The sequence below is a fragment of the Rana temporaria genome, chromosome 5 (assembly GCF_905171775.1).
Source record: "Rana temporaria chromosome 5, aRanTem1.1, whole genome shotgun sequence".
In the NCBI taxonomy this organism is placed as follows: domain Eukaryota; kingdom Metazoa; phylum Chordata; class Amphibia; order Anura; family Ranidae; genus Rana; species Rana temporaria.
Window position 1 is genome coordinate 366,622,225 of NC_053493.1, and position 22,599 is coordinate 366,644,823.

Genomic DNA, 22,599 nt, shown 5'->3' on the forward strand with positions numbered 1-22,599 from the left:
GCAAAAGGTCGCAAAGTTCAAGGGGGCCAAATACTTTCGCAAGGCACTGTATATATTAAGTACTTCATGCAATTTGTAAAGCAGCCCTAACGATTTCACTCTAGTGTGGACAACCTTAAGGCCCCTTTCACACTGAGGCGTGGCAGTGGTATAGCGCCGCTAAAAATAGCTGCGCTATACTGTCGGATTTGCCACGGATTCGACCGCTAGCGGTGTGGTATTAACCCCCGCTAGCGGCCAATAAAGGGTTAATACCGCCCCCAATGCGCCCATTGTTTTAAATGGGAAGGAACAGTATACACGCCACTTCTCTCACCGCTCCAAAGATGCTGCTGACAGGAGATTTTTCTCTCCCGCCAGTGCATCGCCTCAGTGTGAAAGCCCTCGGGCTTTCACATTGAGTATGCAGTGCAGGAGTTCTTCAGGCGGTATAGCAGTGCCATTTTTAGTGCTGTACCGCCTGAAAAACTCATCAGTGTGAAAGGGGTCTAAGGCTGGGTTCACACCAGTCAGGTGCGAATTCCAGCTCCGTTTTTACTGCAAAGAGGGGGGGGGGGAACACACACACACACGTGAACCAGCCTCATTCAAATTAATGTATTTTAAAATGTCCTGCGAATTGGATGCATCCAAAACGCATAAGTGTGAACCCAGCCTGAAGTCACACAAAAAGGGATACACACACACACACACACACACCTGTTTGTAGCAATAGGTGAAATAATCTCTTGTTTGGTGTGATTTTTCTTGCTTTATTATAAAAATATCTCAACTCCTAGGAAAAAAAGTGTTGCATTGGAGAAGATTATATCAACATCTGTTTGACATCTAACAAAATGTATGTAAAGGAAAGCAAACAACGAATTGGAAAATTAAGTTTTTATGTACAACAGTATGAACTGTACAGCAAAAAAACAAGTACATATTTAGACACTAAACTACAGGGCACACAGCATTTCAAGTATAAATTGGTAAATAAAGTTAAAACTGTTGCTAAAACATTTTATTTAAAATAGTGTCTACACAGTAGGAAATGTAACAAGAATAAATAAAATAAATTAGAGAAATACGCCAGTTTAAACGAATTTGCTAATACACAGAGCAAGGTGGCTCTAAATACTGTTCCAGAACCAGTATATATTTAGATGCAAAATAGAGGCAAGAAGTGCTACAGCTGCAATACATTATTTGTATCACAATAAGATTGCCCCATCTGGCGGTGTGTGCAAGGTATAGCGAAGTTGTGAACTATAAGTCACATCAGTGTATAAAAACAGCAAATGCTGCAAGATACGCTACTAAATATAAAAATTAAAAACACTGATAAAATAAAAAAAAGGGTATGAAATTTGAAAAAAATAAATTCAAAGCCTTTTTAAATTGCGCTTACTCTGTGCACTTCCAGGGAGAATATCCTTTTTGTGGATTCTCTTTCCTGACCCCGTGCCACATTCTTTTGAGCCATGAAACTGGCACAAGCATAGAATACAGAAGTCAAAGCCACAGTCCTTCCTACTGCACTTGCCTCGCTTCTTTAGAGGCTGATATTTAGCTGGGTACTGGCACTGCGGGCAAGGTTTTAAAGCTTCATCCGTGAACAAAGTTTTGGCAATCTGAAATAAAAGGTTTTATAGTTAGACACAGGCAAGTCATCATAAAGTAGTGAACAATCATGACCATTTGATGCGATGAACCAAAATACATAAATTATGTCCTTGTCAACAGAAATACATTTACATGAATGCAAATATAAATTTAACGCTGTTAATAGACACAGGGTTATCCCACAAAATAGTTTTGACTTTAGGTTTCTTATTGACAACATAGGGGCCGTTAATATTAAACGTGTATATCAGGGGTCTCCAAACTTTCTAAACAAAGGGCCAGTTTACTGTCCTTCAGACTTTACGAGGGCCAGACAGTGGTCAGTGAAAACGTCCCGAAATCACACAAAAAAAAAAAAAAGAAGAATTCCGTTGTTTGTTTCAATGGGAGCAATTGTGCCTCATCATTGGTGTCATTGGGCCCCATTATTAGTGTCATTGAGAGAAACCGTGCCCCCATCACTGATGCCATTGGGCCCCATTGTGAGAAATTATGCCCCATTGTTGGTGTCATTGGGAGGAATTGTCCCCCATCGTTGGTGTCATTGGGAGGAATTGTGCCCCAAGGTTAGTATCGGTGGATATAATAATGTCCCAAGGGCCGGATAAAAGCAAGCAAAGGGCCGCATCTGGCCCCCGGGCCACAGTTTGGAGACCACTGGTGTATAATGTTAATCAACAGGGCAAGATGCCCCCCATCCCCCCAAGACAATCATGTCACATTGGCTTTTTTGTTTAATCTTTTATTTTTTTTAACTGCTTTGTGGTGCCTGCAGCTGCCGAGTCTCTCTCTCTCTCATCACCAGGGCCGGACTGGCCCAGCCCGGTAGGCTGCCTGTCCTGAGGCTGCTTTGAGCTGTAGCTGACTGCAGCGCTCCCCCTCTCTCCTGCGTGTAGGACACCAGGCATCTCTCGCTGTGTGTGAGAGCTGGGTCTGTGTTCAGCTGTGCTAGACCCGCTTGTGTGATAGTAGATGGACATGGAACACTGATTGAATTAGTGTTTTCAATATCACACAAGCCCGTTTAGGGGGGGGACCTTGCTAGAGCACACTGCCCTGCCGAACACAGACCTACAGCTCCCGTTTGTTCCATGACACACGTCGGGAGAGGAGATACCTGCTTGTGTGATCGAGGCAATGCCATGGTTAGTGCCATGCACAGTGGGACTGCAATCCTATACAAAAGTGGGACTGCAATGATGGGCACTGATGAGGCTGCATTGATCCCGTGTACCACGTCTGCAGTCTCTGACCATAGTCTACAAACTATGGGATAGATTTATGGCATTTATATTTAAATATTTTTTACTAGTAATGGCGGCAGTCATTGATTTTTTAGCAGTACTGCAACATTGCTGCGGACACACCGGACACCTAATTGAGTTCTGTAAGCAACACCCTTTTTTCTGGCAGTGCCCCTCCCGAGACTAGACTCTGGATCCGCCCTTGAACAGGCATGCTCCATATGTTTCCAGACTAGGACTGGAAACATTGAACGTCAACGTGACCTGGCCTAAACCATGCATAGGGCATCAATACTGTTCATCAGGCCTTTTGGTGCCTGCAATTATTTAAGTGTTCAAAAGTAAAAAAAAAAAAAAATAATTTTAACAAAAAAGCATATGGTAACCATGGTTTTGAATCTGGTTCGACAACGGAGCCAGTGATCTCCAAAACCATGGTTACCAGTGCGCCCTTGTGATGCAACTTCTCGTTCTGCGTTCCAGGGTGGTTTCACAGACTTCTGATTCATGGCAAGTGCATTACATACTCTGGCATACAAGTTTGAGTTTACCTTTGGCTTTATTTATAAAAAGGCATCTTAGCCCGCATTCACACTGCAACGCCGCGTATTTTTTTTTTTTTTCCAACAAGACATTGCATTGATGTCTATGGCCGAACGCCAATGCCACCTGCCGGCGTTCGGCGTGAGATGTGAACCATCTCATAGACATCAATGCAAATTCGCCCCTCTGGCGTATCGAGCGTTGGCGTTTTGTCGCCTAGGTGTGAATGGAGCCTTAATGTTGCACTTAGCTGTCACCTCTGTAAGCTGTAAGCCCAGGCTGTACATGGGGCCTCAGCTTCTAGCCAAGACCTGACCCTGTCCAGTCATTAAAAACCGTTTTCTTTGCAGTGCTCCAAAACCCCTGTAACCCTTGAGATGCGCTGGATGCAAACATCAGTCAGCCTTCCCAACACTGTGGTGGTTGTCACCAGCCGAGTGTAAGGATCAGGAGGCAAGAGTGAAAAGCCAACCATTTTGAAGACAAATACCAACATGTTTTGTGAATAAGATTTTAGGAAACGTAGCAAACTGACCTTAATATATTCCTGCTGTTTTCTTGCAGACAGGGGAACAGAGGTAGTCTCTTTTGGCGTCAAAGAAACATCAAACGAATTAGGTGTATGGCAGATCAGCCTAGCTTGAGCTTGAATGGATTTCAGAGCAGAACGGTTTAAAGCTTGTAATCTGGTAGCTGCATCTTCAGGAGAAATCATCCACCCTTGCTTAAATATTAAGATAAACAAAAAAAACATACGTTATCTAGGGCTGAAAATGAAGTTTACGCTTTCAGATTCAAGAGAGACTCACAGACTACAGAATGCTGCAAATCCAAGTACCATTTCAAGATGAAAAAAAACAAAGAAAACTTTGTCCACATTGTGGAAAAAAAAAAAAGTGTAGGATTTTAGCATGCACGCGAGGATCTCAAGAACTTGTGTCAATAGGCATGTTGGTTGGTAGATACTTAGGGGTAAAAAAGTCGAGGTGGTCACAATCAGAACAAAGTAGTAGAAGATCATGAACATAATGGCAGACTTGTCTGGAAACTAAAGAGAGGACATATCCCTTTTGGTTTAGATCAGTAGTCTCCAAACTGCAGCCCAGGGGGCAAATGCGGCCCTTTGCTTGCTTTTAACTGACCCTTGAAGCACTATGTTTCTCCTACTGACACCAACAATGGGGCCCAATGACATAAATGATGGGTCACAATTCTTCCCAATGACACCAAGGATGGGGCACAATTCCTGACAATGACACCAACAATGGGACCCAATGACAAGGCACAATTACTCCCACTGAAACAAACAATAGGGACTTCATTTTTCCCCACTGATGTCAGGAACTTTTCGACTCCCACTAACCACTGTTCGGCCCTTGCAAACTCTGAAGGACAGTAAACTGGCCCTTTGCTTAGAAAGTTTGGAGACCCCTGGTTTAGATAAACACTTGAACTGTACTAGAGCAGAAAACCAGACAGACATTATGGGGAAAGGAAGTTGTGTGCACAATTAGACCTGATAGCCCGAGCAAAAAGGGGGATTCAAGGGAGACTATATGATCGCTCACAACAGTCCCTAACTGGTGTCATGGACCTACTGCTGAACAACCATACTGCAAGTCCTAGACAACAAAGGCACCAATGACTGAATAATTTGCATGTGCTTTTACTAAAATTCACTTTGCTGATCACCAACTGGACATGTGCAAATCACATGACATTGAAAACTGGCAAACCTGAGAGCTAGATATGAATGTTCTTACTCTTAAACAAAAAAAACAGAACTATAGATATTTGGGGGGGGGGGGGAATATACCTCTATTTCAGCTCTCATCTTTTTCTGAAATGCTTTTCTTCTTTGATTTGCATCCTTGTCTTGAACAATCATTTCCCGCCATGCCTTGCTTACTTTCCAAATACTAAGAAAGATACATTAAAACCATTTATCATGTATAAAGTTGCATAATGTACAGAAGAATATTTTCTAAGTTTATATGCAATTTTTATTGTTCTTGCTCCTTAGCGCCCAGAAGCAAAAAATTAGCTACACCAGGCACATGCCAATCCTCCCATTAGATTGTGCCCCAATGCCCCGTACACATGATCCGATTATAGGATGAATGATCGTCCTTTTTTGTGGATGTCAATCTCACGAGTTTACTAAAGTCACAAAAATTCTCATACGACAGAATAAAAATTCTGAAGTGATGTCATGTGTTGTAATGCATTTTTCGAACGACAGCTGTACTGATTAAAACGAAAATCATACGATCTGGCATCGTACGAAAAAAAAAAAAATCATGCATGTCAGGTAGAATAATAAAATCGGATGAACTGCCATGATTGGCTCTCGAAAGCTCTGTACCAACAATCCGATTATCGTACGATCACTTTGAAAGCAGCATTTTTCTAACAATTTTGGGATCGTGTGTACGGGGCTTTAGGCTTGAGACAATTTGCCAGCCACAGAATTGTAGAATGCAAAATGTCTCTGCTGACAACAGAGTCACAAGTTTAGCATGGTCCCTTTAACTCCATGTACTTTTATTAAGAATTTTCAATAGCATCCAAAATGTTAGCTCATTGCTCCAAGAGTTAATCTGCAAAGCTCCTTCCATGGCAATACACTGCAAAAGCACCATGTTACTATGCAACACCAGAGCTGCACCCGAGAGGGGCTACATTCCAAAAAGGTTTGTCTTTCATTTTCTAAATAGGTTCCTTTAAGCTAGTGCATTGTTGGTTCGCTTACCTTTTCCTTAGGTTTCCCTTCTAAATGTTTTTTTTCCTTTGTTTGAATTTCTCACTTCCTGTTTCTCCTCAGTAAGCTTTCCACCATCATCCGAGCGGTGGAAAGTCATTTAGAACAGCTTACTGAACACCTACCTACAAGATGCTCAAAGTGTATAGTGTTTTTAGCATGTGTTCTTAGGGGGGGGGGGTTATTTACTAAAGGCAAAACCACTTTGCACTACAAGTGGAAATTGCTCTGAAAGAGCAAGTGCAGTCGCTGTAAATCTGAGGGGTAGATCTGAAATGAGGGGAAGCTCTGCTGATTTTATCATCGAATCCTGTGCAGGCTAAAATGCCGTTTATCCATTTTCCTTGCATGTCCCCCCTCAGATCTACAGCGACTGCACTTCCAAGTGCACCTTTAGTGCAATGTCAAGAGCACTTGTAGTGCAAAGTGGATTTGCCTTTCGTAAATAACCCCCCTTAGTGTTCCTCAGTTTTACAATTTGATCAGGAAGGTGGGGGTAACTGTTAAAGGACAACTACTTTGGAGGGAACTCCCCCTTGCCAATTGTCTCAGTAGTAGAAAGACCTCATATGCAGACAGCTGGCTTTTCAGACTTGTGGGGACAAACAATGTTTATATAGCCCCCAAAGCATTGATGACCTGTTCACAAGAGCACATATAAAAGTTTTCTGTTGAGATAGTTACTTGTTGAAAAAATATTTTTCCCCCAAATAGCTTCCTTTACCTTAGTGCAGTCCTCCTTCACTTAACTCATCCTTCCATTTTGCTTTTAAATGTCCTTATTTCTTCTGAGAAATCCTCACTTCCTGTTCTGTCTGCAACTACACACAGTAATGCAAGGCTTTCTCCCTGGTGTGGAGAAAGCCTCTTAAGGGGGGGGGGGGGGCGAGCAGGGAAGTCAGGACACTACTTTACAGATACAGAAAGGAGCTGTGGGTTAGTGGGCATCCTGACACTCCTGCTCGCCCCCTCAAGAGGCTTTCTCCACACCAGGGAGAAAAAAATAAAATCCCTTACAACCCCTTTAAGTTCAGTCAATGTGACTGAAAGTGAATAATCTATCTATAACCATTTCTGTATCCATTGGTGATTATGGTTACATCTAAATCAAAAGCATTAAATGGTATAGTATGATCATTCATGTCTGATATAGTGAACATAGGATGGGATCAATACACTGATATTGGGTTGATATATTTTTAAAATAAAATGTGACTTGTATCCATGGGTCACAAAGTTCCATGACCATATCCTTTCCTTGCAACTACAATTGGGGATGGAGGCTTATCACTGGTTTGTGCCAGATAATTTTCTGTTTCTCTATTCATGGATTGATTACCATTAAGGTGCACCCTTAAAGTCCCCATGCAAGGCTTACTCTATTACAGTTTAATATGGGATGTTGGTGCAGTAATGATACATTCGTTTCCACATGCCCAATTGTCTATATGAGGACAGATACACAGATTGTGCAGAAATTCTGCAGGCTGCCATCTAAGGCTTGGTTTTTGTTTGCTGTGTGAAATGGTGCACTCAAAATGTTACTACAAAAGTGGAAAAACACATTAAATAAATATATTTAGGTTTCAATCATTATACCCCCCTCCCCCAGTCTTTCCCAGATGGTCTTCTCCTCCAGGTCATGCACCACTTTAGTTGCCCACCTCTTGACTCACCATCAATAAGTTTTTGTAAGCAAATTCACCAAATTAGACACATTTTATATAAGGAAATCTGGGACTTCCCTTCTTTTGCCGGCCATAGACTGAATCTTGACTGGTTCAGCAGGAGCAGCCAAAGTTTGAACCATGCATGGGCAGGCCAAGTGATCAACTTGGGTACAACCAGCCTGTTTGATTTTTCATGCAATAATCAGTGGGTGTTCTGGCTGGAACAGTTCCGCCTCCACCAGGAAAACACAATAGCTCTGCAGGCGGGATATCCCCTCCTCCCCCCAATCAAGGAAATTGCTCCATCTATGGCCAGCTTTAGGCTTAGGAACCCCCTGGTGCTGCACGATAGATTAGATTGAGAACTTTTAATCTCTCTCACAAAATGTACTGGTTTAGCTGCAAAATTTAATTGCCATTACCTGAAGATGCTTTCAACATCCAAGACTTTAAAGATAAAAGTTAATATGTGGTTCAAGTTTCGGAACTTCAACTCATTTAAAATGTCTACTTTTTCTAGACCCATTTTCCTGCCGATGAGTCTTGAAAGTACTTCTTCTGATGCCAACGAAACATCCAAACTGCCCAGGAGATCCTGCACGGTGGTCTGCTGAGCCCTCTTTCGGGTACTTCTTGAAAACATCTCACGAACAACTCGCAGGGCCGGTGTACCCGTTAAATCTTCAATCTTTAAAACAGAATTGGTTTGGCAGCCTACAAAGCTTAGTTCATCTTCCTCATCCACAGATTCTCTTGCTACTTTTGATTTGTATGTTGAACTTAGTATATGTGTTTCACTATAATCTTCCTCAACATCAGACTGTGAGCCTCGCTCCCGCAAAGTGGATAGTCTTCTACATCTATCCAATTTTCGGAGGTGACTTTTGTTAGGAGCAGATTTTGGGGTCTCCTTAGGTTTTTGAATTAGCTCCTGGAAAGAGCCTTCATGATCAGTTAAAGAGTCCTGTGATTTATCAAAGCTGAGTGAGTGAAAGGCACTATCCTCATTTAGGGAGTTTTCCAAGTCACTCACTTGTGCTGCAGTGGGTGTACATAAAGAAAAATTAAAATTTGCTGCAAGATCGCTAACAGGAGTTTGAAAATCCTCTTTGGCATGAGAAATTAAATTGCAGATTGGAGTAGCTGGCATCTCTAGGGTGGTGTTCTCTTCACTTATACTCAAAATGCTGTCATTAGGAGAATCTGATGTGTGTTTAACTGGAGACAGGCCGTCTACCTCTGAGAAAGGATCAGGGCTACATTTAGAATCATCTAGGGTGGAAGACCTCTGCTGAGCAAAAGACATCCTCCAGTTTTTACAGGAGGTGCCAACATCAGGTTCGGCTTTTAAAGTGCTTGTAGCTAAGGGTTTGTAAATGGTTTCTCTAGGAGAATCCAAACTATTAGAAAGTCTTGTCTCAAATCTAGCAAAGTGTTGAGGTTTCTTGCTTCTGGAGGTTGCCACCGAACATTCTGATGAGGTTTCAAAGTCAAGGTTTCCACCAGATGTAGCTTTGGCTACAAGTAGCCTACGTCGTAGTGAAAAGTCTTTTTTAACACCACGTGGGGTTTCATAGATTTGGTTTTGCCTTTTAGCAACTGTCCCAGTTTCACATTCCCAGATTGCTTCATTTCGTATAGGAGAGCACAGCAAAGTTGGATCTAGGTTTTCAGAATTCTCATTAGTGGGAGTATTCGTTCCTGAAGAGTCAGTGCAGCTTTCACAGCATTCAGGACTTAAGTCCTTGAGGGATTCATTGTATCCGCTGTCTTGAGATATATATCTCCGAGACTCTCTGTAACCAACATCTTTCTTTGCGCCCTGTGCAGAACCAACATGGTTTGCAGCAGGACTGTCAAAAACAGCTCTTTTGTAGGCCATGTCCTGTTTCTTTCTTCTGTAAGCCTATAAAAATAAAATGATGGTTAGGAAAGCACTTATGCCAGGAAATCAAATAAGCCAGTTTTCCAAATTTGCATTTATAAACTCAACAAAAATGTAATATGGAACAGCATACAAGTACATTCTCTGCAAGTACAGAAACATTCCTGTTGATACCGTCATATGAACTTAAAAAAAAAAAAAAAAAAAAAAAAGGGGGGAGTGTTTGCAGTGCAAAACCAGAAGATCAGCTTTACTTTAGCTTTACTTTATTGCCCTTCAACTTTAGGAGGGCCGGATTGGGGCCAGCAAGGGAAGAAAATGTCAAGGGCCCGGCTTCAGTGAGAACAAATATGGCCTCAGGGTTGGTGGTCAATAGGAAAAGGAGTATTCCCCCTATTAGTAGGAGGAATAGTATCCCATCTTTGGTATCAGTGGATAATATAGTGCCCCATTGTTGGTGTCAATGGGAGGAATAGTGCCTTATGTCAGTGGAAGGAATAGTGCCCCAAGGGCCGCAAAAAGGCTAGCAAAGGGCCACATCTGGCCCTCGGGCCGCAGTTTGGAGACCCCTGGCCTAGGGAGAGAACACCAAAAGATACAGTACCGCGAGTTAGCATTGTGAAACCATTACAGGAAGTGTTACTGGAAGTAGCACTAGCTGAAAAAGGAAATAAAGCCGTAAAAAAGAAAACCTGTGTAGCCACATCTAAAGGACTGGTAAGTTGTAAAATGTATACAAAAAAAAAAATAAAAAAAAATTGTTACTCATTAAAGCCAGTAAGAGCGCAGCCACACTTTGTGCATGCACAGTAGGGACCCGGCTGCGAAGCCACAATGCTTCCCTGCCGGGTTCCCTTACCAGCTATGGTGGTAGCAGCACCCGTCAGCTGATGGAAACATCAGCTGTGGTGCCGACTTTGCTGGACTCCAGGACAGGCAAGTATCCCAATATTAAAAGTCAGCAGCTACACTGGATTTTAAATTTTGAAGGGGTGGGCGGAACCTTGCTTTAAATCCTTTTCTTAGATACCATTGAGGGAAAACAGCTTTTTTGATAGGCAACCAAGGGTTATACTGCCGTTAAGGGAGAAATAGACACAGGGAACATAGAAACTAAGGCCAGGCCCAGCCATTACCCATGCGTGCAGGACATTGTCCTGTACAAATAATGGCCAGCTTCAAACAGTGCCCAGCTATTATAGATTGTAAGTAATGAAGATTCTTTTCTCCGACAGTGCCCTCTAGCTGTGTGTACACACAATAGCACCACCACATACACTGTCATCAAAAAGTATTGTGACACCTGCCTTTACACACACACACACACACACATATATGAACTTTGATGGCATCCCAGTCTTAGTCCCTAGGATTCAATATTGAGTTGGCCCACCCTTTGCAGCTATAACAGCTTCAACTCTTCTTGGAAGGCTGTCCACAAGGTTTAGGAGTGTGTCTATGGGAATGTTTGACCATTCTTCCAGAAGCGCATTTGTGAGGTCAGGCACCGATGTGGACGAGAATGCCTGGCTCGCAGTCTCCGGTCTAATTTTTCCCCAAAGATGTTCCATCGGGTTGATGTCAGGACTCTGTGCAGGCCAGTCAAATGTCTACATCTCAAACTCGCTCTCTCATGTCTTTGTGGACCTTACATATTGTACACAGCAATGTTGGAACATGAAGGGGCCCCCCCCCCCAAACTGTTCCCACAAAGTCGGGAACATGAAAATTGTCCAAAATGACTTGGTAGGCTGGTGCCTTAAGAGTTCCCATCGCTGGAACCAGGGGGCCAAGACAAACCCCTGAAAAACAACCCCCACACCATAATGATTTGGACCAGTGCATAAAGCAATGTCCATAAAGACATGGATGAGCGAGTTTGGCGTGAAGGAACTTGACTGGCTTGCACAGAGTCCTGACCTCAACCCAATAGAACACCTTTGGGATAAATTAGAGCGCAGACTGCAAGACAAGCCTTCCCGTTCAACATCAGTGCCTGACCTCACAAATGCACTTCTGGAAGAATGGTCAAACATTCCCATAGAGACTCTCCTGAACCTTGTGGACAGCCTTCGCAGAAGAATTGAAGCTGTTATAGCTGCAAAGGGTGGCCCAGCACAATATTAAACCCTACGGACTAAGACTGGGATGTCATTAAAGTTCATGTAAAGGCAGGCATCTCAATACTCAATATAGTGCACATGAGTACAGCAGTGCACAGCCAGTCATGTTACTGTCAGGCTGTACACTACACCTGAGGAAATGCAGCTTCAGTTAAGCTGAATGAGCTCAAGCAGCCCATGTGCAAGAGCCCGTACTGCATTTTCCTGCCTCCACGAGCTCCCAAACCTCTCCCACCCCCTCTTACGTTTTTAATAAGTGCACTAGTCCATCGTGAGAGCAAGCAAGATAGGGTGACTAGGTCCCTACATATAGCATGGAGAACAAATAAAGGTATTCGGAAGAGGGCGAGAGCAATTGAAGCAACTTTGAGTTAATACATACTCGAATAGATTTTTTTTTAAAGCATAGTTTAGAGTCACTAACTGCAGTATAGAAAAATTAGGTCTTCCGTGTCAGACAGGGCTGTGCCAGAGCTGGGTACATCTCAGGACCAGATGAACAGAAATACTAATCATTTGGCATGTAATACAGCTCCCTTATATGTATTAATTGTGACTAATGGCAACATGTAAAAATGCAGCCTGGCTCTGGGGTCCCCGTAATTTATTTATATTTTATTACAATACATCTGCCTGGAGTTCAGCTTTTAACATGATAGTTAAATAGATTCCAATAGTCAAAAACGGGTTTTCCCCACCAGTTTCTATCCCAGTGACAACAGTTACCAGCCCAAATAGCAGGGTGAATCTCCCAGTGAGCACAGCGAGCAACAATTAAAAAACCTGACAGAGGCTCCAACCTCCACAAAAGTGAGTACACCCCTTACATTTTTGTAAATATTTTATTATCTTTTCATGTGACAACACTGAAGAAATGACACTTTGCTACAATGTAAAGTAGTGAGTGTACAGCTTGTATAACAGTGTACATTTGCTGTCCCCTCAAAATAACTCACACAGCCATTAATGTCCAAATCACTGGCAACAAAAGAGTACACCCCTAAGTGAAAAATGTCCAAATTGGGTCCAAAGTGTCAATATTGTGTGTGGACACCATCATTTTCCAGCACTTCCTTAAAACAGAGTTCCACCCAAAAGTGGAACTTCCACTTTAAGTACTGGTGACCCCCTGACATGCCCCTTTTTTTTGGGGGGGGGGGTGCGGGTACCTAGCTCCCACTTCCTCTCCTGGTGCAGAGCAGAAATTCACCTCTCCCTCCCTGCAATCTTCTCGGACACGTCACAGAAGATTTCCAGGCCATTCACAAAGCGTATTGCAGCTCGGGAAGTCAGTCAGGTGTCCACATTTGCAATTCCGGCGCTGCAGCGAGGAGGGGGGGTGGGGGGGACGAGAACAGAGGCTTCGGGCAGCCGCATCGATGGACCATGGGAAATCCAAAATCATCCAAATGGGAACACTAGTTCTGGTGACAACCAGGGAGTCCCACATTTTGCAGAATTTATTCTCACTTCCTGTTGTGGCTATGGCAAGTAAAGAGGAAAAAAAAAAAAAACCTGACAGGTGTTATGGATCTCCTTTAGGACCCTCCTCCTGATGGACTCTGCTTGCTCAGTAGGGGATCGCTCTGCTGAGCAGGCGGATAACAGGTTTGTGTCCACTTACTGTGCAGAGCAAAGACCGACCCAGTCCTGCTCTCCCCTATTGGGAAATCAGGTGAATATGGACCACCTGTCCGTTTTCATCCGATCAACAGGTGGTAGAATAGGGTCACCTTCCAACTGGAATTTGTGGATCGGATAGCGGGCGAATGTCACCGCCAACATCTGCTGCTCCATAGGGGAGAGCGCGAGGTACGATCAGGTCTGCCTGGAAAACTGACAGGAGGACCTGATTAGACAGCCTATGTGAAAGGGGCCTTTAACCACTTGCCGTCGCCGCACCGTCATAATACGTCCACAAGGTGGCTCTCCTAGGCAAGATCACGTATTATGACGTCCTGCCTTTTAGCCGCCACTAGGGGCGCACGTGCGCCGCCCGCTCGCCCCCGACTCCCGTGCGTGTGCCCGGCGGGCGCGATCGCCGCCGGGCACACGCGATCGCTCGGTACAGAGCGGGGAACGGGAGCTGTGTGTGTAAACACACAGCTCTCGTTCCTGTCAGCAGGGGAAATGCTGATTTTCTGTTCATACAATGTATGAACAGAAGATCAGCGTTTCCCCTAGTGAGGCCACCCCCCCCCCCCCCCCCCCCACAGTAAGAACACACCCAGGCATACTTAACCCCTTCCCCGCCCCCTAGTGTTAACCCCTTCACTGCCAGTGGCATTTTTATAGTAATCTAATGCATTTTTATAGCACTGATCGCTATAAAAATGCCAATGGTCCCAAAAATATGTCAAAAATGTCCGAAGTGTCCGCCATAATGTCGCAATACCGAAAAAAAAAAAAAAAAATCGCTGATCGCCGCCATTACTAGTAAAAAAAATATTAATAAAAATGCCATAAAAATACCCCCTATTTTGTAAACGCTATAACTTTTGCGCAAACCAATCAATAAACGCTTATTGCGATTTTTTTTTACGAAAAATATGTAGAAGAATACGTATCGGCCTAAACTGAGGAAAAAAAATGTTTTTTTATATATTTTTGGGGGATATTTATTACAGCAAAAAGTAAAAAATATTCATTTTTTTCAAAATTGTCGTTCTATTTTTGTTTATAGCGCAAAAAATAAAAAACGCAGAGGTGATCAAATACCACCAAAAGAAAGCTCTATTTGTGGGAAAAAAAGGACGCCAATTTTGTTTGGGAGCCACGTCGCACGACCGCGCAATTGTCTGTTAAAGCGACGCAGTCCCGAATCGCAAAAAGTACTCTGGTCTTTGGGCAGCAATATGGTCCGGGGGGTAAGTGGTTAATCTATCCACAAAGGAAGACAAAAAAAAAAAATTTCACCATCAAATTGTCCAAAAATAAATAAATAAAAAAAACACACCAAAAATTAAACAAAACAAAAATAAAAATAGGGGGGGGGGGGGGAAGCAAAACACAAGAAACGTGCATCAAAAACATGTGCAAAAAACAAAAGCATACTGCATAGATGTGAACCGAGCCCAATACTCTACGAAGCATAATAAAAACCTTTACACCTGGTTCAGGATTTGCAGCAATTCCTGTTCTCCTGTTTTGGCATAATCGGATCGCATAGGTACAAACATCCATGCAATCCGATATCAGTGCGGCAAATAAAAAAAAATCACCTTTTGGGTGCGGGGAATTTGGGCCATAAAAATGAATGGGCTCAAATCGCACTGCAAAGAGTTGCATGCAATTTAAACAGGAATGTGGTGCGATTCCCCTCACTGCGCCAGTGTAAACCAAAGTGAATGGAGATATACAGAATTGTGTTTATATGCCCGTCTACAGAGGAAACCCACCAATCACAGCCCTGACACTGTCCACCGATATCAGAGACCCACAGCTATAGTCAGTTGTACCCCCTTCCAGCTGTGGTACCCCTCAGTTCCCCAACAAGCCCCACACACAGCCATGACATGTCTCCTCCCTAGCCCAGCTATTGCACCTCTTACCAGTTAACCCCCATTGCACCCCTTTCCATCTCAGCTAGGGCACCCCTTTATACCCCCCCCCTAAGATGGCACCCCTCTGCCAGTCCCCCTCATCTCCTCCTGTCACCTTCAGTCCTTGTAGGAAGCTCCAGCATCCAGGCTCATAATTCGGGTCCATAGAGCTCAGTGTACAGAAATAAAGGAGAGGACAGCCTGCTATGACCCCAGCCCGGGAACAACGACACACATTTATTATTATTATTCTGCTCATTACACGGAGGCTGCCGATTTTCCTATGGCAACGCCAATCCCCGGCCTCGTCTGCTCTCTATGGGAACCGGCGTCCCCCAGCCAGCCTTTCCCTCACTGACATTCGAATCCCGCGCCTAAAACAAACTGTCACCTGCATGGGGAGAGAGCGCGCCCCCTTCCCCTCACACATGAGCGAGCGCCTTAGGTGCGGGAGCGTGCACGAGGGCTCTGCGAGCTCGGTCCGTGCTTTCGAAGGGGAATGTGTATAGTGCGGGGTCATGTCATTACAGTGACTTGTGGCGGACGGTACTCGGAAATATCCTCTGTATGAACCAGTGACACATTCCACAATAAAGTACTCCAGTGTCCCTAGTTCACAGTGACATTTCATTAGGTTCTAGTCACAGCGTTTTCAAATAGTGTGGGGGGGGAAAAAAAAATATCACTACTTTGAAAATAAAAGTACCACATGCAGCCCTCTTCTCAGGATACAACAGGGCAGGCAACAAGGATTTTTACCTCACCCTGTGCTCCTGGTGTGAGCCAGACTTTACACAGTGTAACTCACCGCATGGCCTGTCACCAAATGAGTGTTGTGCTGAATAAAGTTGTGGTGACTTTTTAATTTAATGCACAATTAAAACATCACACCTCTGCACAGTGTAGGCCTGGTGTGAATGAGCCCCAATGCCTCGTATACACAATTTTTTTTCCTTTTAACTCAGCTGGTAACACACACACACACACATTGGAGCTGCTGTACTAACAGTCCAGTGTTATCTGCCCTGCTGAGCCCCCGCCAGAACAATCGGATCAGCGCTCTCAGCACGCTTGTCTGACAGAACGCTGGCCGTTCTGTCGGACCGTCTGTCATACACATGGGCCAAATTTTGGGCAGTTTTTAACGAACCATGAATATCGCCCAACACTCAGCCCATGTGTACTAACAGGGCCGGTGCTACCACTAGGCAGTCATCTAGGGCGCACTGTTGTCTAGGGTGCCTGGCCACCGGTGTTCCTACTCTCTGCAACAAGCAACTAAGTCTCAGCATCAGCAGGCAACCACCGCTCCATTCTCACAGTGTCAGAGGCAGCGGAAGCAACAAACATTCATTGATGGGCCCTGGTAGGCTGCATTGATGGGCGCTTCATTAAAAAGGTGGGGCATACATGGGCAGGAAAAAGGTGGTGGGGTCATGGGGTGGAGGTGGCAAAAATTAGGTTTCGCCTAGGGTGTCAAAAATCGTTGCACCAGCCCTGTGTACTAGGCCTTAGCATTGGTTCACCAGCCGCTGTGTTGCAGGGCAGAAGCTGGTGGCGTGCTATGGCTGAACTTGCACAAAAAAGGTGCAGGGACTGCCCTGCCCCCTGAAATCAGATCGCATAGATGTTCTCACCCATGAGATTTGATTCCTGTTTGAGCCCACAGTTCGCATTGCGATCTGCGAGAGACATTAAGGCCTCTTTCACACGATACGGACTCCATCGCTACAGAGTCCACCAGCTCAGCAGGAGATCTCTACGTCGAGCTCGCGGATGACAAGTCCCTCTCTGCTCACTGAGCGGGGAGGGGCTTGTGCAGCGTCGCTGTCTCCTGTGGAGAGATCTGATGAAAACGGACAGCATGTCCATTTTCATCAGATCTCACCCGATATGGATGGATGGGGACATATCGCCATACATCCGATTTTGGTGGATCGGATGTCAGTGGACGTGTCTCCGCTGACAGACAATCCATAGGCCTATCAGGTCCACCAACAAAACTGACAGGCGGACCTGAATGGTCCGATCGTGTGAAAGGGGCCCAACATTATATTGACGCCAGCAGCAGAGGGCAGTGTGAACTATGTGCGAGAGATGCAATGTGGGAACCAATGGAAATCGCACTTCGCTACAGCGTGAACCTAGGCTCACACTGTAGCCAGTTTTTGACAGACAGCAGTAAAAACTTGACAGGTGTTCTAATCCCTCTTCAGTTCTCCAAAGGGTTAGTTCACCTTTACCAAAACTGCCTATGTGGATAATGAGTGTCTGTAGATAAACTGTGCAGCGCTGACTAAACTTGAATAATGCTCTTGCTATAGGTGTAGACCATTTACTGTACATACCTGACTGGAATACTCCCAGGACGAAGAGAGGCCTAGTCGTTACTGCTCAACTTTACCATCACAGGAGTGAGCGCTCTAATCACTAGGCCTCTTTGCAACATCCTAAGAGTATTCTAGTCAGGCCTCAGGAGGTACAAAAATGGCCTACACCTATAGCAAGGGCATTATTCAACTAGTCACAGCTGCACAGTTTATATTCCTCTACAAACACCCCCTACCTGCATAGACAGTTTTTTGATAAAGGTGAACAAACCCTCTAACATGTATGTATAGCCCTACAACTTAAGAGTTTTTTCCTGCTGGAAAAACTTCCCTCTGTCTTCAGGATGCAACAGGAAGTAAGGCAAAATTCCCATCTTAGACAGTTGTCACTGGAACATATGTCTGCATTGGAAGATCTCTCACACACACACACACACACACACACACACACACACACACACACACACACTTAAAATGTGGGTGCATTTAAGCATTTTTAATCACACACACACACACTTTATTTTTGGAAAATGGTGGACTAAACTCACCACACACTACAATCTAATTATTTAATTTCCTTTAGTTCTGCCAACACGCATATAGAGAAGAGGCCTGTTTGATTGGATAGTTTAGGTAGGTCCTCATGTTACATGAATTTGGCAAATCTAAAGATGATTGAGTCATTACCATGTATGGTGAGCCTAGTACCTCGTGTTCACCCATGCGAGGGCTTTGTTTTGCTGGCAGGAGTATGCACAGTCGTTCCATGCATCCCTGTGCAGGTACTCCCATTCATGTCAATTGGCACAGCGACTGCTACCAATCTGACAGCAGTGCTACACTGGGGTTGATTTACTAATGCTGGAGAGTGCAACAGTTGGTGCAGCTGAGCATGGTAGCCAATCAACTTCAGCTTGTTCCTTTAAGCTTTGACAAAATAATATACATATATATATATATATATATATATATATATATATATATATCTCCCAAAAGCTGATTATATTCTAATAAATACTTTGTAAAAGAAACCAATCAGGACAGCAATTAGACGGTTAGAATGTGTAGTAAACAAACAGAGCAAAAGAAAATATGAAATCAAAATTTATCAAAAAAGGGAGACGTAATCAGTGCAGTGAGAGCCGGTTCACACAGGGGCGGCACGACTTCGGGGGCGACTCGGCCAGGCGACCTGAAGATGACTTCCAAGGCGACTTGCAAAATGACTTCTGTATAGAAGTCAATGCAAATCGCCCAGAGTCGCCCCTGAAGTTGTACAAGAACCTTTTTTTAAGTCGGAGCGACTTGTGTCGCTCCTATTAGACCGGTTCTATTCACTAGAATGGGACGCGACTTGTCAAGCGGCTGCGTCGCCTGATGAGTCGCCCCAGTGTGAACCGGGTCTTAGCCTAGGTTCACACTGCTGCGAATTCAAAATCGCGGTAAAATGCGCGATTTTACCGCGATTTCGCGGCCGCAATTTAATGTAAATCGCCCAAAATCGCAAAAAGTAGTACAGGAACTACTTTTTGAAATCGCAGATGCGGCATCGCACTGATTAGGACAGTGCCATTGCCGACAATTGCCGCCGATTTGAGATGCGATTTGACATGTCAAATCGCATCTCAAATCGTTCCAAATCGTACCCAGTGTGAACCAGGGCTAACACAGGTTTCAAGCATAACGTTCCAGAGAAAAACAAAACAAACACACACACACACACACACACACACACACACACACAAAAAAAAAAAAAAAAAAAAAAAAATATTGTAGAACCACTCTTCTAAACAAAAGCATTCGGAAGGAAGGACAGAAGCCGATTGGTTTCCATGCAAAGCTGCACCATATTTTACACTCTAGTTTTAGTAAATCAACCCCCAATGTCTTTACAGCTGTCAAATTGGGAGCAATGGCTGTATCCCAAGTGACATGATGGGGACCGCCTGCATGGGGATGCATGGGACACCTGTACATCCCCCTGGAGACAAAACACAGCCCTTGCATGGTTCAATGCTGTAGTACACCAATGGGAATGAGGCCTTAGGCAGAGTACACAAAGGCTGAAAAAAAAAAAAAAGTCTGTTTGTCAGGAACCAGCCGACTTTCAGACAGGGTGTAAAGCTCCTTGTCCAACAGAAGTTTCCTTCCATCAAATGGGCATGCTGGAAAACCAATGACTGCGCACGCTGACCAGTGTGTCCTGGTGGGCGGTCCCCCTGTCAGTACACAATAGCTCAGCAGGGGAGATCGCTGCACTATTGGCTGTGCAAGTAGGGTAATCTGGAAGTGCCCCCCCAAATTCAGCCCACAGGGCTGAGAAAATAAATATTATTATTATTATTATTATTATTAATAATAAAAACTCCCTGTGTATACCCAGCATTAGCCATTAACTTGGAACACTGCAGCTCAATGGCCATGGTGGGACTGAGTCATAGCATTTCAATGCATTGACTTGTATGCTCACAAGCACATAGAACAAGACTGAGGTCAATTTCAATTTAGAGTTTAGCTCAGAGAAAAGGGCAATCCACAGCCTCAGTGAGAATATATTACCAACATTCAATAAGAGCAAACCTAGAGGCCATTGTATATTGACCATACCCAGAGCTTTTTTTTCTCAGAAAATAGGTGCAGGAACTCAACCACGACCCCGTTCAGATTTCACAAACAGTAGAAGGGTCTTAAAGGGGCATTAAATACCAGGATTGCATTACATACAGAGTGCAGAGTTCAGGGGGTTACACACAGAGTGCAGAGCTGTTGCTTGTAAACAAAGAAACCAGACTTCTGTGTTTACAAGTGATTGTGGTGAGCAGACAACAAAGGGTCTGAGCCAGAGGTGGTGGAACTGAGTTCCCCCTGAAAAAAAAGCCCTGACCATACCCCACCTGTATATCCATAGAGACTGGTTCACCTGAAGACTTCTCCGGAAAGCCCAGTGGATTTTTGTTTCTCAAGGCAAGGCAATGCTGGCCACCAAGGATAGGTTGGCTGATAAGTTCACATTTGTTTGATTTCTGGGACACATGACCTGTCCACATGACTTTTATTGGTAGACCTTCATCTATTGACCAGATTGGGAGGATCTTCTGCCTGCAGCAGGTGTCCAATCTGGCAGGGAATTTGAAAAAAAAGGGCCTCAAGAACCATGGTAGTGATAAAAGGCTGTCCTTCAATCTGCCTTTATTTTTTGAGCAGAAAGTGAACACTTTTAGCATTAAATGGTAGAATTTCAGGCAGCTTTGAGGCCAGCCTTCAGAATGACAGCCAGGCAATCTTCATTTTGAGGGGGGAAAAAATCAGCAATGACATTGTGGTAGTGGAGTTGGGTGGTGTGTCTGGCTGGATGTCTCCGCCAGCATGAGGTCTCTCCTCTCGCGTCTTCCTCTACCGCCTGGCCGTCCTGCCACTGCTTTCTGTGCTCTAGAAACAATAGAAAAAATAGTAGTAAAAATCAGTAGATACGCCAGCCTAAGTCTGAATCTGCGCCTATGCAAATGTAAGCGTATTCTGGTAACCAGATACGCTTAAATTAGGCTAAGATACGAGCGGCGTAAGTGTCTTACACCGTCGTATCTTAAAGTGTAATTTTTAGGCTAGGTGGTGCTTCCATTGCGCTCGGCGTAGAATATGTAAATCACTAGATACGCCTATTCACGAACGTACGCCCGGCCGACGCAGTACAGATACGCCGTTTACGTAAGGCATTTTCAGGCATAAAGTTATTCCATCAAATAGCTGGACTAGTAATGTTAAGTATGGCCGTCGTTCCCGCGTTGAAATTTGAAAATTTTACGTCGTTTGCGTAAGTCATCCGTGAATAGCGCTGGACGTAATTTACGTCCACGTCGAAACCAATACGTCTTTGCGGCGTACTTTGCCGCAATGCACACTGGGATATGTACACGGACGGCGCATGCGCCGTTAGTAAAAAACGTCAATCACGTCGGGTCAACAATCATTTACATAAAACACGCCCCCCTCATCCTCATTTGAATTAGGCGCGCTTACGCCGGCCCCATTTACGCTAATAACGTCAATCACGTCAGGTCACCCCCCATTAACATAAAACACGCCCCCTCAGCCAAATTTGAATTAGGCGCGCTTACACCCGCCGCATTTACGATACGCCGCCGTAACTTAGCAGGCAAGTACTTTGTGAATACAGTACTTGCCTTGCAAACTTACGACGGCGTAGTGTAAATACGATACGCTACGTCGCCGCAACGATGCGCCGCCGTACCTGAATCCAGCTAAAGATATGCATTACCACTAAACTCCATGTAATGCGATTTGCTGAAACCCACATCAAAGGTGCATTAGGTTCTCCTTTTACTGGCCACACAGATCAGGTGGGTAACCCCAGTCACTGACCTAGGACAACCAATGCATCTATGGACTTCCAGCTTTTCTAGGTCATTCAATTTAGTGGCATGGAGTATGTAATGTACGACACAGAGGCCCAGATTCTCAAAGGACTTACGACGGCGCAGCGCCATGTACGCCGTCGTAAGTCCTAATCTGGCCCGTCGTATCTATGCGACTGATTCTTAGAATCAGTTACGCATAGATATCCATTAGATCCGACAGGCGTAAGTCTCTTACACCGTCGGATCTTATACGCAATTTTTTTTTGCCCGCTAGGTGGCGCTTCCGTCAATTTCCACGTCGAGTATGCAAATTAGCTAGATACGCGAATTCCCGAACGTACGCGCGGCCGACACAGTAAAGTTACGACGTTTACGTTAGCCTTTTCCCGGCGTAAAGTTGCCCCTGCTATATGAGGCGCAGCCAATGTTAAGTATGGCCGTCGTTCCCGCGTCGAAAATTTAAAAAGTTACGTAGTTTGCGTAAGGCTTCCGTGAATAGGGCTGGACGTCATTTACGTTC

The 22,599-nt window shown here is 44.4% G+C and overlaps 1 protein-coding gene across 3 annotated transcripts; it reads right to left on the reverse strand.

The window, feature by feature from the left end:
- Positions 1-864: 864 nt before the first annotated feature.
- FBXO43 (F-box protein 43) lies at positions 865-20,772 on the reverse strand. 3 transcript variants are annotated; one of them, XM_040354777.1, is made up of 5 exons: positions 20,598-20,772; positions 8,246-9,729; positions 5,209-5,311; positions 3,928-4,116; positions 865-1,613 (listed from the first exon to the last, which is right to left on the reverse strand). In XM_040354777.1, exons 1-5 carry the CDS (start codon positions 20,748-20,750, stop codon positions 1,365-1,367), a joined length of 2,178 nt encoding a protein of 725 aa, XP_040210711.1. In that variant the 5' UTR covers positions 20,751-20,772; the 3' UTR covers positions 865-1,364. The 3 variants fall into 3 exon arrangements, with proteins under 3 accessions (XP_040210711.1, XP_040210713.1, XP_040210712.1); XM_040354779.1 differs by lacking the exon at positions 20,598-20,772 and adding an exon at positions 15,636-15,735; XM_040354778.1 differs by lacking the exon at positions 20,598-20,772 and adding an exon at positions 15,489-15,591.
- Positions 20,773-22,599: the final 1,827 nt, after the last annotated feature.

Coding starts and splice junctions, on each gene's coding strand:
- FBXO43 (XM_040354777.1), bottom strand. CDS start 20,750: ATGTGGACAGGTCATGTGTCCCAGAAATCAAACAAATGTGAACTTATC. Junction 9,730..20,597: donor CAGTCTCTATGGATATACAG/GTGGGGTATGGT, acceptor TTATTTTTATAG/GCTTACAGAAGAAAGAAACA. Junction 4,117..5,208: donor AGATGAGAGCTGAAATAGAG/GTATATTCCCCC, acceptor TTAATATTTAAG/CAAGGGTGGATGATTTCTCC.